We start from the raw sequence: 18,282 nt of genomic DNA, 5'->3' as shown, positions 1-18,282 counted from the left end.
GCACATCAGGCTTAGTCAGGGACCAATCTTTAGTGTTAGGTATATGCCGCCCCAGCATGCAACTCAATGTGTCGATGGATTATTCGCCAGGCATCAAGCACCGGATGCAATGACGAAACGAGAAGACGCAGCGAGGTGAGGTGACAAGCACGCGAAGTGGGGTAAACTGCACGCGAGCCGCCCTCCCGCAGACCCGTCTGATACGCGACGCGTGATTATTTGTGCAGTCGAAGGTGGGGTCAACGATCTCCTAGCGCCCGCAATGATTAATGGACGATGGAGACGAACCGGGCCAAAGAAATGTAGCTCATGATATCGGTGGCACATTTGGGATCAGGTTATCGTTTCTGGCGTAGATCACGCGTTTCTGCAGCGTGCGCATTTTACCGTTTCCGTCTGGATCTATTTTCTCTCTCTGATACACAATGTACAAGTTTTAATTACGCTGCAGAAGGAAAATTTCTATACTCGAGTCACTACCGTTGCCTTGTAGCTCCCTATACGCTTCAGCCTGTCGCCTGCTGGTGAATGTTGTTCGACTGGGTGGGCGCAGACCCTGGTGCGACGGTTGTGGGGGCGCAGGAAGCTGTTTCTCAACGTCTGGCGGCGATCGCTTTTCCAAGGTCACACCGCGTCGGTTATCGGGACGAGACTGGAGAGTTTGCATACGATATGATCCTTGCTCAGACTTTGCTGCCGAGGAGGACGACAGCTTCCCTGACAGGAAGTTTGTCGATGGGCGACGACGAGACGATGACTGGGAGGTGTTGCCGAAGACGCGAGGGAACATCTTGTTCATGAGGGGTTTGCAACCCGGGAGGCAGCCACATACGACACCGACACCACTTTCCACGGACATGATGATGAATGTGGTGGCTCCGTACCCTGTGCGCAATGTCAGCCAGCTGTTGTTGCAACTCGAGTTCGAGCGGTACGTACAGAAGACATCGAAGGATACCAGATATTGATGGGTATAGTACAGTCGCACGACACCGGCAATACAAACACTGTTCATATGTTAGTCCCACTCTGGATGATCGAGAACGGCGGACTCACATAACACCCAGTGAAAACATGCTTATCAATGTCACGCGCTGACGGAGCGATACCTGGACGTTCATAAGGTTCCTTGCAGGCCACAAAAATATGACAAAGTCGCTGAAAGTGTTCTGTGCCGAGTGGAAGTAGTAGATGGCCTTGATGTTGAGGCATTTAGCTGTGCCGATGTATTTGAAGATCTCCCAGTAGGTGCTTGCCGGCCTGGACTGATTGTCAGCCCCCCATTTGCAGGAGGTTATGGAGGTATGTGCTTACGAGCATTGGAACAAGGTGATGAAGAAGCAGGCTGTATTCAAAGATACCGTGTAGAAGATCATCAAACGGCAAAACCACTTGTCTAATTTTGATGGGAATATGCGGATGTAGGTGAGAAGAATCGCGACCTTCATAAAAGTGATAATGGCTGTGAAGAGCAACTGGCTGGACATGCCCATCTGCATTGCTGTTAGCATGGGCGCGACATCAGATCGTGCATCATACCTGCGCGGACTTCATCGTCCCGAAAAGTCGTGATGGACGAATATCCCCTGTTCAGTGTAAGTCATTCTGCATCTGAATGATCTCGGTTTACCCACATAGATGGTACCCCATCTGGTATTCTGGCAGCATGGATATTATGAGCATGATGTTACTTCCAACAGACATCACCTGGATACGTTAGTGCTCGGCCCCTCATTCGCCGGATTAGAAGGTGTATTACTTACAGCTGCTACCATCATCGCCCAGTCATCCCAACCCAGAGTATTGACAAGAACCGTTCGGCAATAGAATCGACAAGAGATGAAACCAATGACCAGAACAGTCATAGGAATCAGCACGGCCATCGCCAGTGGCAACTGATTGACTGGGTCGACATAGTTGGGCGGTGGAAACGATGCGAACTCTTCTGGCGTCGGAAATCTTGAAGTCATGTCGTGTTTACCCAGACGCAAAGAGTCACAATAACCACATGGGTGGCCCGCGGATAGCACAAAAGCAATCCTGAATAGTCGGGAGCGCCCGCGGCTATTATAACCGGCATGCTTGAAGCAAGAGCCGGCATACACACCAGCTACCCCGCGGTCTGTAGGAGCAGGACGTGAAACTTACTTGAAGTGAGCTATGCACGTCCCTTGCATAGTGTGAGTGGCGCTTTCCTGCCACCTGCTTGAAACGACACCACCGCCCGAGAATCGCGACTGGTCCAGACAACGTACGCTTTTGTGCGGCTGAAAACACCCAGGCGTTTTCATCGTTATGTGGCTTTTCGTGTCATCTTTTGGACGGAATCCTTCGCAATAGGCGACAAGAATATCGTACTATCATTGAATTGACCAACTCTGGGTACGCAGCATGAACACGCCTGTTCAGCGGAAGGTATGCGCAGTATTGGCAGGTTGCGCATTTCATTCTTGCCATATGGTGTAGCCAGCATCTGCACCTAGGTGGGTGGGCGCGAAGATCGTACTGATCTCCCTATGGTTCCCACGGCACCACACGTGGACGCAAAACCGTTGAGAGACCCATGCGTTCTTACCATATTCTCCCTCATGGTCCGAAACATGATCAATTTCGGTATTAAGATGTCGATCGCACTGTTGGGTAAAACGGTGAAGGTCGGCGACATGAAGAAAGCCAGATGGATTCTCCGACTGAGAACCAATAAAAGTCACACAGTCATGCAGCAATTACGAAGGTGCTTGACGTGTGGTGATGGAGGTCCGCAAAGAGGCAGGTAGCTCGCTTGATCTGACGAATTTGCCTTAGCTAGCACAGGGGCACCAGAGATAAGGCTGGACGTGTAGCCGAACATCGTAGAACAACCCTATAGTAAGCTCCCGTAATTGCAGGGATAATCGGAAACATTGGTGCATTCCATACCCAAGGAACAGCCTTGAACGGTGCACGTGCTATAGTATGAAAGAAGTGGGCCGTATCCCGTGTACTCGGCTCGTGGAGATTGAGGGTGGAATGATGGTTGAATATGACTCGATTGGGACGCCTTTGACTGAGACAGCTTACAAAATCCTCAAACAGTAGCGACGGGAGGTTATGAAGTAGATTGATTCGTTGTAGGTCGGCAATTGCTCAAGGTTCGTGTTTCAACCGAGGTAGGTGATGACAGCGGCAGAAACGAAGCTACGGTTGAAGCCACGGTTGATGGCGTGGCTTGGCGCATCTCTCAGCTCACCACCACAATAGGCGCAGCAATAAATCCTCATCCTTAGTGTCAATATGTCACAGACTAGCCACGCTTACGGCGCATTACCGAGGTCTTATCGCAGTGCGACTTATTGCTCTTCTACATGATGCATCTCTTCCTGTCCCTATCTTCGCAAAGCTCGTCTCGAGGGCGTGAACGTCATCGGCGTCCTCCGGGCTTCCTCATGCGTACAAATCAGGATTTCAGTGCAGGCAGCGACTCTGCGAAACACACCAGGAATGTCTCACAAAGGAATGCTTCACAAGGTGTACTTGCCACTGTGGCTCAGTGGACCTCCCCAGCCACCCAATAATTCATGCGAAACGCACGCACCATATTGCGATACTTCAACGAATCCTTCATAACATGGCTAAAATGTATCTAGGATCGTTCGTCCGTGTCCAGGCTCTGTACTTACTTTCCAAATTACGTCCCACATTCGCCCTATGCGGATCAGCTGATGCCTGGTCCTCTGTACTACGCGCAACGGATCTTGAACGGCCGTACATTCAGACTTCTCCATATTGTTCCCACTATCGATCAGCATCAACAACTGGAGTGCACTTGTGACCTTTACAACATCGATAATGCTCCTCCATACGAAGCTTTGTCTTATGTATGGGGCAGTCCTACCCCATCTGTTGAGATTCTATGTAATGGACAATCGATCGCCATTGCGCCAGAACTTTCGTACGCGCTGAAGCGATTACGTCTCCCAGACTCTCCACGCATCATCTGGGCGGATGCAATCTGTATAAATCCGGAGGACAACCCAGAGAAGAGCCATCAAGTGCCTCTGATGGGCTGCATCTATTCATCGGCGAAACAGGTTGTGGTATGGTTAGGGCCAGGAGACAAGCGGTACACCTGGCGAGCTTTTCAAAATTGCAAGCATATCGCCATTGCTTGTTACGAGGTTGATCGTCTGCGTGGAAGAGACACGGGCTATTCGAGATTACCCTTATCAGAGCGTTGGTTCGATCTGTCCACACTTCGCAGCCTACATGAATTATTCAAACGGCCCTGGTTTTCCAGAATTTGGTGTGTCCAGGAAATTCGCCAAGCCAAAGACGCTCTTGTGATGTGGGGTGAAGACGAAATCCCGTGGGACGTCCTATATGTGAGCGCATGTTTTATTGACGACAATTCCATGTTCCCGGATCTTAGCGACCATATTACATCTTTTTTCGACCACATTCCCGTCCTTAACGCAATCAAAATGGGCGAAAAGATAAGGTATCGTCTTCTTGATGCGTTGGAATGCTTTCGTGATGGATTCCAGGCTTGTGATCCCAGGGGCAAAGTATACGGCCTTCTGGAACTACTGTCATCAAGATTCGAAGTCGAAGCCCTTAGTGTGGGTTATAGCAAGAGTGTGGGACAAGTATATGCGGACACTGTCTTAGTGGATATCCAACGACACTCGCGATTGACCGCCTTCGCTCACATCACACACGATATGGATTACGATGGGCCAGGCTCACAGTATCATGAGGATCTTAAGAACCTCAAAGGGATATCAGAATATAGGTCATGGGCACCGCGATGGGATTATCCGGAATGTGCAGGAAAGTTGGTATCAACGACGCATACTGTCCTTGGAGCGCGTGTGGAGAAAACTTAGCGGCTATGATCGTCACGAAACTAAGTGAACCGACACAGCTCTGCCTTAAGGGTGTGATCTATGGCAGAGTAGACGAAGTCGGCAATGTCATGCAGTACTGGAATCTGAAAGATCCTGAGTACGCCAACGATCCCAAGTTTGTGAATGGTAGCAGGGATGCCGACGAAAGCGATCTTGATTGCGCAGACTACTGGGCCAATTTTGACCAAACTGGAAGACATCCATATGTGGACAATTTCGAAAGAACAGACGTAGAATCGTCTCCAGAAAGGTTCGCTCGGACTCTGACAGCAGGTGAATGGGGAGAGGACAATGAATATATTGAGCGTCTAAGCACGGAAATGCAAGCAAGACACAGTGCGGCGTGCGTTCATTTGCTGCTTCGCTTGTTACACATCCAAGAGTTTGGCGAAGAGGGCGAATATGCCCATAACGCCGATTCTCTCCGGTTCCAAATTGATGCTCGCTATGCTTGCGACAATCGGCGCATGTTCTGGACAGACAAGGGACCATATGGTCTAGGTCCACACTGCATGCGAAGTGGAGATGTTGTGGTTGTACTTTATGGCGGCAATACACCCTATATATTGCGACCAAGGGGAGATGTTTACATATTTATGGGCCAGGCTTACATCGATGAGATCATGCACGGAGAGATTTTCCACGACGCAAGGATATTTGCACCACAGGAACAGGTTTTTTGTCTTATATAAGTAGAAGAGTAGGCTGCAAGATCGACTTCCACAAGTCATTGCCATTGATGAACGTATCTGTTCTCCGAGTACATTCGACCAGACCCTAGTAGCTTATCCCTGATTTGCATTGCCACACCCCTCGTCCGCTTGGTTGACACCACCCGATCAATTTCGTTGTTGTTCAGCCGCAACCCAAACGCCCTTTTGGAAACGCATTTAGATCATGATGCCTTGTGGACTGTCTTCTTCGAAGATTTTGACTGCTCCTCTTGATGACCTGCCGATGCGGCGCTGACAAAGTCGTTTCCGTGAGAATACCAGCCATTGTCATGACCTCTCCAATCCGAGCCGATTTTGATCTTCTCGAGAGGCACCCATTTCTTGCGGTCGCCAGGTTCAGTTCCAGTCTCCGTCACGCTCTCGATAAAGATACGGACCCACTGCACCCCATCCTCATCTGTGGCCTTCTCCAGGATCTCACCTTGCATACCAGGCTTCTACTCGATGTTGTTCAACGTGAAGGTCTTGACGATGTCGCAGATCATATCCGGAGCTGGACCTATGGGCTTGCCGTTCATGATACTCCGGACAACCGCGGTGAAGGGCTCGAAGATGTCGTGCGGTGTACCTGTCGGAATCCAGACTATCGTGATTATACCGAATCGTGTGGTGGTATAGGATTGTGTATGTACCGAACGGTCGTTTTGATGTAGAGATCAAGAATTGATAAAAGGACAAGTGCGACAAGTAAAGCCGCGGGCGCGGTTAGGAGCGTTTGTTTGCTCAAATGAAGCTGCAGACTAGGGGCAGGCAGACGCCAGAAGACGTCATACACACTGAGAGACTCTTCCTTGAACAGTAAACGCGTTGGACCCGATCCCGATGTCGCATTGCATTAATCATCGAAAAATGTACGTGTGAACATTCGATTTTGCGACCCTACATAGTCTAATGGTGTGTGCAGAAACACTATAACCACAATACGCCGATCGTTCAATACCAGATCTTAATGAATGGCAACGATCAAGTCGCCTTGATTCGATCAAGATCAGCATCACTACCTACACCGGATCCTTCCTCATCAGAGCTAGTCCGCTCATCATGCTCGACTGTTTGAGCAAGCTGTCTCTTGGCCACCTCTCTCGCGTGCAGTAGCCGGATTATGAGCGCAGTCGCAATCAGCGCAGCGCTCAAGAATGTGACCGTGATGAAACCCTTGCGATACTGAGGTGCCTCGACCTGCTTCCAGACCAGGAGTGGTAACCATGCTTGAAGCACATAAGCCATTTCATTCATAGCTGCGACGACAATGGCTCGTTCCTCGTTGTCGTGTGTGCAGATCTCATGAGCCCATGCAAAGCATAAGCCGGATAGACCACCACCGAAGCCGGAAAGAATGTAGCAAGCCCACTTCCACTTGATAGGGATATCCCAGATCGCGAGACTGGTAGAGCATACGATGTTCATGCATCCACCGAAGACGATCGGTTGCCATCTGGATCCTTTGAGGATACTATCGCTCGTCCATGCATACAAGAGTGTGGTAACGACTTGTACTGCATTGGTAGTAGTCGGGTACTGCGAGCTGTGTTAACGAAAGTCCTTACAACGCGATGGTATCGTAGTGCTTACAGTGTTGATCTCACTGACGGTATACTTTGGATCCTTGCTGGCTTTGAGGAATTGCTGGAATACCGGTTGCCCGCCCGAGGTACCGTTGTTGAAAAATACGTAAAGTGGAACGAGAGCCCAGATATGCCACGACGTAAAGATCTTCTTGACTTTGGCTCTGGTATAAGGCTTCCGTTTTTGCCGGCCTTCGAGCTCCATGCGCTTTTGGGCGAATGCAACTTCATCCTTTGTCAAGTAAAAGGGCTTGGAGATTTCGGGAAGATCGGGCAATGCGAAGAAGCCAAGCAATGCGATAGGTAAGGATATGACACCATCGATGATGAACAGCCACTGCCACCCCTTGAAACCGCCGCGTCCGTCAAGCTTGTATACACCAGCCATTAGGTAGCCGGAGAACATGGTCGCGATGGCGCCGCTGGTGTGGAAGATACAAGATCTTTTGGCAAGTTCTTCCCTTCGATACCAGGATCCGATAATGTATTGCATGCCTGGGTAGAACGTACTTTCAGCAAGACCGATAAGAAAGCGCAAAGCGTAAATGGTTTCTGCGTTATTTGCGCGGCAAAGACAGAATGTTAAGACGGCCCATGTAAGCTGTTGTCGTTAGTACCTAGCTTCCACTACCGCGTTACTAGACTGACATACCTCCATAGCTGGTATCCAAATTGATGGGCGCACTCGAGTTAGAATGATGTTACTGGGTAGTTCGCCGATGACATAGCCAACAGTCCAGCAAGTTTGCATGTAGTTGAGCTGGTTGCCGTAAAGCCCAAGATCCTCCTTCCTGTCGCAATGTCAGCCAGCTTTCCACAACAAGTTCTTGCTACATACATTCCAGACACGAAGGCGCTGTTGATGTTGGATTGATCCAAGTACTTGATAAAGTACCCCAAAGACGCAAAAGTAAGCAGAGCAGCATCGAGCTTGAACATGAACCATCGTTCTTCTTTCGGCTTGTCCAAGGTATCCCAAAGGTAGTAATACCACTTGTGCGGCTTCGCTTTCAGCTCTTTGTCAGACTGAATGACGGTTATTGCAGGGTTGACTTCCGTCGAGACGTCTTGAGGTTGACCCATGTTCGTGGACTATTAGTATGAAGCGTGTCTCTAGAGTAAGAGTATTGGCGAAAGCCTCAGCTTTATCGAGCAAGCAACACAAGCTATCTCTGCCGTCGATAAGACTGTCTACGGCTTCTGCTTGCCGGCATGGCGTTCAGCACGCCAGTGGCAAGTGGTTGCTGCATAGTAGGAAGCGTAGCGCGATTCGACATACTGGGTATGATATTGCGTAATGACAGGGTACGCGTGGGGTCGATTCATCCGAGTAGCTAGCCTGGACCCAACAAGCATAGACTAATATTGCGTGTCTGATGCTAAGATGTGAGAAGATCGCCGCGAAGCATGGCAATGCTTTGGTGTCGCGTGTCGTGATCAGGCATGCATATGGCGTGCCTGACTCAGGTGATAGCCAAGCGAGTAACGCCGATGCTTGTAATGCCTGTCATGCACTTTGGTGATACCTGAATAGTATCTGCGCAAGTCTTAGACTTGATCTAGGCATTGGAGCAGCACGAAGTCATGGGCGCGTTTGTGCTTCAGAACCCGTGGGCACATTGCTACGTGGAACTGCGAAATTGCTCACATTCACGCATTCCGCTATAAACATGTCGCTTCGAGTTGCCGTTCAATGCCTGGATTGGCAAAGAAAGCTTTCATCCTCTCCACCTGCTCTGCTTTCGCAAGATGCCATTTATCAGAATGCCCACGAAGTCGCTCTTTGCCTGCTTTTTCCAAATCAGAGTTTACCCAAGCTATGAGTTCTTTAACATAGCTCACTTCCTGGTCTCTCAAACTGTGAAATGCCTTGCCATAACCCTTGGTATCAACTCGGACGTTATATTCTAATCTCATCGCATCTTTGCTTGGAAGCTTTGCCTGTCCCGAGAGTACCTTTGCAACAACCATGGCTTGGAACTCAAACAACGTGAATGTCGCTGTGAAGAACGGCACACCGACAAAGGCGAGCGTTGGGTCATTGATGAAGAAGATGTCTTTGTGCAGATTGTGAAACTGTGTACCGTCTGTCACTAGTAGCGTATCGTCGGCCTGATCGACTGGTGTCTCGTCCGAGGTGAGCTGAGATAGGAAAGGCAGTGTTAGGTGGTAACCTGTACAAAGTATGACATGATGAATGTCACAAATCTTTGCACCTGACTTCAGCGTGACGGTAGCTGGAATCGGCTCAGTTTGGTTCAATGAGGCTGAGGTGTTCACTCGTGGTTCGTCGTACGATGCTATCTCATCCACGCGGTACGCGTTGTCTGGGAGCATGCTTGGAGGCAGGTCGAACTTTCCGTTCCTTTGACTTTGTATGATCTTGTTTGCATACGGGCTGAGCTCGCGCGCGATATCCGTTGCTGACACACTCCCACCGACAAGTAGATAGTTCTGAAGTAAAGTCAGGCCGAGATAACAAAACTCTTCTTAATCAGATCTGTACGCACCTTGTCATGAGCATTTTCGGGCTTTCGATAAAGTTTGGAATGCTGTACTCTGCTGGGAAATTGTCGCTTCCAGTCTGCGAGTCCAGGCGTATCAGGAATCCTCGGCGCGTGGTAATGACCAGATGCAACTACTACAGCATCAAAGGGCTAGCCCAAGGTTATTATCGCGAAGATGAGACTACAATCACAAGATGCTTACCTGGGAAGATTCGTGTCGCCTTAACACACCTTGCGCATCGGTCTGCAAAGTCGCAGTCTCGACAGTCCATAATCTACCGTTCTTGGTGACGCTTCTCACATCGGTGTCGTACTGTGTCAACTCATGTACCCCTGTTGAGAAAGCAGTAGCCTGTATGTAGTCGCACAAGACATTGTGCGTTACATAATCCTCTGTCCCGGGTGAAAACTGGTTCAAGGTGGTTTCTAACAAACGTGTACTCACGTTGTTCTTGAGGCCCACGTAACACGGGCTGTGGGAAGTCATTCAAACGTACAATTCGATAAACAATCTTGTGGTACGTACCCTGGTGGCGCATGTAGCAGGCTTTCGACATCTTCCAGGGCTTCGCTTGCGTGAACACTGTCAGCTCTCGAACGCTTCGCACTCGAATACGATGGCTCCAAGGGCTTCCGCTCATCGTAACGCCTTTACTCTCGTCAGTCCAGCTGAAAATCCAAGAGTTTCGGGCCAAGTACCATATGCCTCCTGCAGCACTAGATCGCTCAAAGACTACGACCTCAATGCCCTCCTTCTTGAGATGCGCTGCAGCAACGACACCACTGATACCTGCGCCGATTACAGCAACGCGACTGATGGGGAAAGACATGCTCTGGATATTGCGGAGACAACAGCAAGAAAATCTTCGCGGTCTGGGTGTTGTATCGATCCGGAATCATTAACCGACGGTCACTTCGACACACCTTGTTGAAACCGACATCGAAAGGCATCTACATGTCAGCATTCTTCGTGCGAATCCTCGTTACATAGTTTGTCAGCGTTGAGCATATCTCCGTTGTGGTGTGAGTAGACACAACGCGTGATGGTGGATACGAATGGCATCATGGGAAGCCCTCGTTACGAGAACACCAGACAGTCGGAACCGATACATTTACCTGCGGGTAACATGCGAACTCCACAGTTTGCTGCACTTGAGGTGAAGCGAAGTTTCTCCGAGCGATAACATGAGAAACGTTGACTGGATATTCGTCATCTGCAAGATTATGATGTGATCAACCCCGCAACACATGTCGCAACCAGCACGGGACGCCGCCATATCGCTCGACCATTTTTGTAACTTGAATTAGTGAGCGAACAACGAGCAGGAAGTGGGGTAGAACGAGTCCAAGATATAAGAATGATGGCATCGCGAGTAGTGATGTTTGCACAACTGCATCACAAACGACTTTCATCATGGCTCCAATCGCAATTCCTGTTCACGAGCACATCCAGGAGAAGGATACCGTTCAACCACGGAAAGACTCTTTAGGGTTACCAGAACCTGCCAGGAAGAGGCTTGAGAAAGCTGGTATCGATTTGTCGGCCGGCTATCCATACAGGCCAGCGAAACCACTCTACCTTGACGATGTGTACAAGATCCGGGACTACGATCGTGAGCACATTGACCCAGGTTCTCGAGCTGACCCAGAGAAGAAGGCGCTGTTCGGCGCTGCAAAGGAGATTATCCACTTGACCTCACACATTGGAACGGAGATTGTTGGACTTCAACTGAAGGACCTTACAAACCAACAAAAGGATGAGCTTGGTCTTTTGATCGCCGAAAGAAGTGTAGTGTTCTTCCGTGACCAAGACCTCTCGCCCCAAGAACAAAAGAAGCTTGGCGAGTACTATGGCGAAATCGAGGTTCACGTAGGTTGTACTGCTCGTGATATAGTTGCCATGCTGACAGCAGATGAAGCCGCAAGTTCCCTTCGTACCCGGTGTACCAGGAGTGACCGTTCTTTGGCCTGCTCTTCAGGCTACCGAGGTGCCAGCAAGCTTCAGGAAGACAGGCGGAGCATCCAGGTGGCACACTGATCTGGTGCACGAACGCCAACCCGCCGGGTAAGTGATACTATTTCAGATGAAGCGCCTAATTCCTGACTCATTTTAGCGTGACTCATCTCCACAACGATACTATTCCAAAGATTGGAGGCGACACTCTTTGGGCTTCAGGCTACGCCGCGTATGAGAAGCTTTCTCCAGAGTTCCGGAAGATCATCGACGGCAGAGAAGCAGTGTACCGCAGCGCGCACCCGTATCTTGAACGTGAGAATACCAGCGCTGGCCCGAAGCACATAGAACGCGTTCATCCAATCGTCCGTGTGCATCCAGCAACCGGATGGAAAGCTCTTTGGGTCAATCGCGCATTCACCGACCGCATTGTCGGGCTCGATAAGGCCGAGAGTGATGCCATTCTCAACTATCTCTTCGATGTATACGAGAACAACGTCGATATCCAGGTTCGATTTCGATGGACTCCTGGAACCTCTGCATTATGGGACAACAGAATCACCATCCATAATGCGAGCTGGGACTATGGAGGGATTGAACCAAGGCACGGAACGAGGGTAACGTCGCTGGCAGAGAAGCCGTTCTTCAAGGCGGATGCGCCGACTCGTAGGCAAGCACTAGGCCTTGCAGGACCTGAGGATATTTAAGAGCTAGGTTGATGCCACCATCGATGCTGGGGACGGCAGGCGAGTGGAGCTGAACTATTGGCGAGCTCGAGAAAGACATTCGAGGAGACGCGTTGGGATGGGGGGCGCGTCGCGCTAATTGAGAAGCTACTCCTGTTACGTATAAGCGCGATTTGAATATGGGGTCCAAGATTGCATCATCGACCCCTTCTATCAGCTTCAATACATATTCGTCTTCAATAATTGCCATTTCATCGCTCAATTGGATCGCTGATTCTATTGCACCAATCCGTCACAGCTTCAACAATGTTTCAGCATTCTTCCACGCGAACATGTCCATCTCAGCGTCAGTCAAGACCTGCGCCTGCGCCAACTTCTCGACGAATGCCCATCCATCTGTATTCGTACTGAACGGGTAATCTACTGAATACATAATCCTCTCAACTGGGCTCACCTGCCTCAATTGCTCAAACTGCCTCACAGTGAAGAAAGCACTCGTCGTGCTCCAGATGTTTGTACTCCACACCCGACCGAACGTCGTATCGTTACGCAAACCTGTCGAGTCGATTCGATCAATGAACATCGGCAGTCCTTCACCGTTATGTCCGATGATCAATTTCAGCTTTGGAAATCGATCGAATAAGCCTGCGCTGTAAAGCCGTAAGACATGCGTCCCGACATCGACGTGCCATCCCCACGAGTTCGTCCCAAGCCGTCCAGCCACGGCAGCAGGATAGTTTCCGGCGAACAGCTTGGACGCAACATCGGCAGTCGGGGCAGCAGGGTGCAGGTACAGCGGCACATCGAGTTCCTGCGCCATTGCAAACACCGGATCGAAACGTGCAGCGTCGTAGTACGTGCCATCTTTGAGATGATTCCAGATCATCGCACCCTTGAAGCCAAGCGTCGTAACGCTGCGCTTCAACTCCACCGCAGCCTCCTCCGGCAGGGACATAGGCAGGACGGCAAAGCCAGCAAAGCGCTTAGAGTTGGCTCTGATTGCGGAACGAATAGCATCATTTGCTGCGCGACATCCTTCGGGGTCGTCCAAACCCGTGGCAGACTGCTGGGCAAGGACTTGCATAGACAAGTGGCCGGCATCCATAGCGGCGATCCGACCGGCTCCGACGTCCTTAAGCTTTTCCAGGACACCAGGGTAGCGCTGCACTATGCCTGCGGCAACCACCTCAGCTTCCAAAGATGGCGACGTGACATGCTCTTCAAGTGCGATCAGGCGCTTTGGTAGGTAACAAGACTTGAGAGGTGCGGGAGGTGTGGGTATACTACCCGCTGTAAGTGCGAGGGCGAAGAGAATGTTAAGGTAAGGGACATGCATAGTGAACAGCTACGACTTGAAAGCGCTTCAAACGAGAAGATCACGCAAGCATCTGAGTTGCTATATACCTGATCAGGCATCCGATATCTAGTGTCGGCCTAAGCAAAGCCAGCACTGTCGCCATGTTAATTTGTTGTAGCAATGCATTCTGCCGTAGCGCAAGGTTCAGCTGTGTATCGAGCAGCCTCGTCTGGCCTATGCAGCCTTCTATCGATTTCACGATGGTCTAACTGGCTAAGCTTTTAGTACCCTGCGTGGCGTCCCCAAGCGAAGCTTCTGAACCGCTCACGAGGACTAGTCGAGAATGCGATGGAGCAAGATCCGGTGGAAGGTGCCATAGCTGCATTGATATTAGCAGGGCTTTGACGGCGTCCGCGGCCTTTTCAAGAGTAGCTGGCTCAGCTTTGGTGTGTATACATGAAAAGTACGGAAGATGTTAACCAGTGATAAGACTTTGAAGATGTTTTGACAAACAGCACGTATAGACGTGAAAACTCGGCACATGGTCTTGAAGTTCTGTTACACTTATTGGAGAATGAAAATACTCGCATCTCCACTAATTATCTGTCTGGTGTCAGACAACTATGATCATGGGCGTCGCGTGTATGAGAAATCGCTTTTGCGTCGGGACCACCGGCTGTTGCGCTCCAAGATCCATCAGCATATTCGGTACACTGTCCTTGCAGACGCAGGGCAGATATGTAACGAAATCGCAGAAGGATAGGCTAGTAGTCCGGCATGCAGCCTCAAGCCGAGTGGGGCCCTTGTTACACGAGCAAAGTGGCGGGGCTCTTGGGCAGTTCGAACAACGATTTGTAGAAGGCACACCTTATCGGTCTCAGTCAGCTCAATCAGTCATGGAGCGTTAGCGGCGTCGCTGAACAACCGGCACGTGGTTAAGGATCGCCTACGCACAGCGCACCATAAGCTTCTCGATTTCTTCGAACGAGCAATTAACGAGACCTCTCTTGTCGTGCATCACATCGTCGCACCCATGACAGAACTCAGGCCCAACTAAGCCATACTGTGTCTCCGTCGTCTCTCTGACATGCCGTTCAATTGCTTTGGCACGTAATATGTGGCTGAGATAGCTTAGCGCGGGCCTCAAAAGCAAGCAAACGCGCCCTATATGTAATTTCTACATTCTAGCGCTGGAGCCGATATTCCAAGGATACAAAAGCGACTATCTCTCTCACGTCGCATACTCTAACATTGAGCAATTACGATGAGTACCTCAGTCTCTTTCAATCTCGAGCTGGCAGATCGGGGAGAACATGCTCCAGAGCAAGGGCAAGTCTCGCTACCACCTGTGGATGGTGGAAAAGGTGCATGGTTATTTCTGGCTGCAGCATTCATCGTAGAAGCACTGGTTTGGGGTAGGTTTTCCTGCTGAGCGCGTGTTCCACTCTACATGCGTACTAGAGATGATAGTGCTAATGTGGTTAAGGCTTCCCATTCTCATATGGCGTGTTCCAGGAGTACTATTCGACCCACGAGCCTTTTGCTGGCTCCGACAACATTGCTGTCGTAGGTTCCTGCGCTATGGTATGTCATATCCGAACATAAACCCCATGCTATACTGACTCGTAACAGGGTATTATGTACCTCAACCTGATCGTCATCTTCTCCGTGCTGAAAGTATGGCCGCACCTTCAGCGTTGGGCTACGGCAGGCGGTCTGCTCGTCATGTGTCTTGCCCTCGGCCTCAGCTCCCTCTGCAACAATACTACCGAGCTCATAGTCTCACAAGGAGTCATATATGCTCTCGGAGGCAGTTTGACTTACTCGCCTTGTATCCTGTATATGGATGAGTGGTTCGACAAGCGGAAGGGTTTGGCATACGGAATCATGTGGGCGGGCACCGGCCTGGCCGGGGTGATACTACCTCTTGTTATGGACTGGATGCTGCACAAATACGGCTTTCGCACTACCTTACGCGTATGGGCTATCTGTCTGTTCATGCTCACCGCCCCGCTACTCTACTTCGTTAGGCCGCGTATCCCACTTGGGCCCAAGCAACGCGCCCGCAAGATCGACTTCGCCTTTCTCCGCACGTCAACGTTCGGTGTTCATCAAGCATGCAACGTTGTCGAGGCTCTCGGCTTCTTTCTCCCGTCTATCTACCTCCCTACATTTGCTCGCAGCATAGGCGCCGAAAGTAACACCCTTAGCGCCTTGACTGTGATCCTTTTCAACGTCGCCTCTGTCTTCGGTTGCGTTGCTATGGGCTCGATCGTAGACAAATGGCACGTCACAACCTGCATTCTAATCTCGACTATCGGCACCACCATCAGCGTCTTCGTCATCTGGGGCTTCTCGAACTCCCTAGCTCCACTTTACATCTTCTGCCTGATCTATGGCTTCTTCGCAGGTAGCTTCACGAGTGCCTGGCCGGGAATCATGCGCGATGTTACCAAGAAGAGCGACACGGCCGATCCGAGTATCGTCTTTGCATGCCTGGCGGCAGGACGAGGAGTTGGCAACGTGGCGTCTGGTCCGCTCAGTGAGGCCTTGATCGATGGCTTTCCGTGGCGTGAGGAAGCTGGCTTTGCGTATGGTAGTGGCTATGGCACGCTCATCGTGTTTACTGGTATTACAGCACTCCTTGGTGGATCGAGTTTTCTGGGTAAGCGGCTTGGGTGGGTGTGATTGTGTACATAAGGGGTTGGTATACCGCCTTCTAGTCAAGACTTGAGCTAAACAAAGCCTGACGCCTAGTACGATGTTGCTGAGACAACACGCTAGAGACGCTTTCGACCTCTTGTCCCATCAAGTCATGAAGCCGTGAGCACATAGCCAATTTGACACCGCGCGCCGCCCTAGTGTCCCAACAAGAATGGCGCCAATGACCAACAACACAGGGCACACCACAGCGAAGAACACCCAGAACTTCTTTTCTCCCGGCAAGAACTCGCCTCCCATTGACAGGATTCCTGCAACGATTGATATAGGAACAAAGAGGGTTCCCAGTACAGTAAGCCAGCGAATCGAGCTTGCTTGCGCATTACTCGCCTGCGCCTCCCTCAGCGCAATAACCTGTGTATATGAGTTGGTCAATTGTTGGAACATATCCTGCAAATCAAGACAAGTAGAACGCAGAAACCGCCACATTTGTGCCTCGCGTTTACCGACGAATCCATAACTTTGTAGATCGTCGACATCAATACCGAGTGCACGCATGTTGGTCTCAACCTCCAAACGGTATAGGTAAAGGTCCGTCGTAAACCGCGTCATTGTTTCAAACATCCATTCTTTCCAGTCTGCTCCCCATAGCACCGTGTGTCTGACCGAAATGCCTGTACCTACGCGATGACACGATGGTACTTTGGAAAAGAGCGCTGCACGCGTATGACCATAGCTTCTGCGGATGTGGTTCAGCTGCGCAGTCCATTTGCTAATCACGAAGCCACGAATAAATGGAGTCACGGAGAGTGGATTCCCTCCTGGGCCAGCGTTGGCGACGGAAAAATGAATCATGACATCGTCGTGCAGGATATACTTCGTGAAGGCGGCACTGGGATGCCACTGTAGTGGGTTAGGAGTTATGTCGGCTTTTTCATCATCCTCTAGCTCTGGGTACCGGATTATTCGACTTATATTCGTGTATGGGCTGCCCTGGATAACAGCTAGATGCGATGGGTCTTTAAGGCATGGATCCACCAGTAGAAGACCTACATAATCAACCATAAGCATACCGAGCAAAGAACGAAGCTCAAGATTAAACTGACCTTCCCAGCCCCATTCTGGAAGCTCACGGTACCAGTACGTGGCCTGACCTTCTAATTCAGAGATTTCGCCTCTCGTATCCCATGGATCATAGCTAGTCGGTGTTTCCAGACTTCTCTCCACTATGAACCGTGGATTGGCGCTTTGATCTCTGAGTCTGTCGTTAGGCTTTAGCCATGGTGGACATTTGACGGGGTCGGGATCTTGCTTTGCAGATACTCGTGGCATAACGATGGGATACCTAAGCGTAAAACTTCGTCTCTTATATGGCTTATGAAGCTGTTCGTCATCGCTCTCATAGTCTAGGCCGTTCTCTGTACTAGTTTGGACGACAGAAGGAAGGCCAACGATGTTGTCTGATATGGTGCTACTTTCCTCGGTGCTATAATGGCGTGCAAAAACCGTAGGATGGATACGTAGTCTTGACCCCAGAAGACAAATATACCGTACAGGCATGTCTTCCAATACGAACAAGCGCCTCGCAGACGTCTCTCCTTCTTCGAAAGACTTATGCATATAGATCAAAAAGTCATCAAATGTCAGAAAAGTCCTCGAGCGTAGTCCGTCAGCCTCGAATTCGATGACCGACATACGAGACATGTCTTCCTCCCGAGCCGTTTGAGACACAATGGCCTTGTATAGCCCACTGTATTCTGCCGCTTTACCCTGTAGAGCGCGAGTCGCATACTCGCGTACGAGACACAGATATCCAAAAGACTCGTCGTCCATTGAGTTGATGAAGGCATTGAAGTCGACTCGGCTCTTCCACCGATCGTGCGGGGGCACCGACTGCCGAAACTGATCGTCCCAAGGTAATTCGGAAGAAGCATCAGGTGGAAACTGTCGATGTCGCCATGGCGAGTTCGGTGCATGCTTCTCTTGCTGCAT

The 18,282-nt window shown here is 50.4% G+C and overlaps 7 protein-coding genes across 7 annotated transcripts; 3 read left to right on the top strand and 4 right to left on the bottom strand.

Moving 5' to 3' along the window:
* Positions 1–436: 436 nt before the first annotated feature.
* GT037_000267 (uncharacterized protein) lies at positions 437–1,970 on the bottom strand (the record flags this gene model as incomplete). Its single annotated transcript, XM_038925314.1, has 7 exons — positions 437–885; positions 940–1,007; positions 1,057–1,260; positions 1,315–1,493; positions 1,540–1,586; positions 1,635–1,707; positions 1,764–1,970. 7 exons carry the CDS (start codon positions 1,968–1,970, stop codon positions 437–439), a joined length of 1,227 nt encoding a protein of 408 aa, XP_038791170.1.
* Positions 1,971–4,870: 2,900 nt separating this feature from the next.
* GT037_000266 (uncharacterized protein) lies at positions 4,871–5,578 on the top strand (the record flags this gene model as incomplete). The annotated part of the gene is made up of 1 exon (XM_038925313.1): positions 4,871–5,578. The coding sequence occupies one exon, from the start codon at positions 4,871–4,873 to the stop codon at positions 5,576–5,578; it is 708 nt and encodes a 235-aa protein (XP_038791169.1).
* Positions 5,579–5,781: 203 nt separating this feature from the next.
* GT037_000265 (pantothenate transporter) lies at positions 5,782–10,522 on the bottom strand (the record flags this gene model as incomplete). The annotated part of the gene is made up of 10 exons (XM_038925312.1): positions 5,782–6,057; positions 6,626–7,138; positions 7,193–7,786; positions 7,838–7,976; positions 8,024–8,277; positions 9,028–9,639; positions 9,696–9,842; positions 9,895–10,165; positions 10,219–10,341; positions 10,392–10,522. The coding sequence occupies 10 exons, from the start codon at positions 10,520–10,522 to the stop codon at positions 5,782–5,784; spliced, it is 3,060 nt and encodes a 1,019-aa protein (XP_038791168.1).
* Positions 10,523–11,106: 584 nt separating this feature from the next.
* On the top strand, positions 11,107–12,353 carry GT037_000264 (uncharacterized protein; the record flags this gene model as incomplete). The annotated part of the gene is made up of 3 exons (XM_038925311.1): positions 11,107–11,562; positions 11,606–11,757; positions 11,807–12,353. 3 exons carry the CDS (start codon positions 11,107–11,109, stop codon positions 12,351–12,353), a joined length of 1,155 nt encoding a protein of 384 aa, XP_038791167.1.
* A 271-nt stretch (positions 12,354–12,624) lies between these two features.
* Positions 12,625–13,668, bottom strand: GT037_000263 (uncharacterized protein; the record flags this gene model as incomplete). The annotated part of the gene is made up of 1 exon (XM_038925310.1): positions 12,625–13,668. One exon carries the CDS (start codon positions 13,666–13,668, stop codon positions 12,625–12,627), a length of 1,044 nt encoding a protein of 347 aa, XP_038791166.1.
* Positions 13,669–14,893: 1,225 nt separating this feature from the next.
* On the top strand, positions 14,894–16,317 carry GT037_000262 (uncharacterized protein; the record flags this gene model as incomplete). Its single annotated transcript, XM_038925309.1, has 3 exons — positions 14,894–15,044; positions 15,116–15,213; positions 15,262–16,317. The coding sequence occupies 3 exons, from the start codon at positions 14,894–14,896 to the stop codon at positions 16,315–16,317; spliced, it is 1,305 nt and encodes a 434-aa protein (XP_038791165.1).
* Positions 16,318–16,437: 120 nt separating this feature from the next.
* Positions 16,438–18,282, bottom strand: GT037_000261 (uncharacterized protein; the record flags this gene model as incomplete). The annotated part of the gene is made up of 1 exon (XM_038925308.1): positions 16,438–18,282. One exon carries the CDS (start codon positions 18,280–18,282, stop codon positions 16,438–16,440), a length of 1,845 nt encoding a protein of 614 aa, XP_038791164.1.

The sequence above is a fragment of the Alternaria burnsii genome, assembly GCF_013036055.1.
Source record: "Alternaria burnsii strain CBS107.38 chromosome Unknown 705, whole genome shotgun sequence".
Taxonomy (NCBI): domain Eukaryota; kingdom Fungi; phylum Ascomycota; class Dothideomycetes; order Pleosporales; family Pleosporaceae; genus Alternaria; species Alternaria burnsii.
The sequence above is the reverse complement of the archived record's forward strand: the minus strand, read 5'-3'. Positions and strand labels throughout refer to the sequence as shown.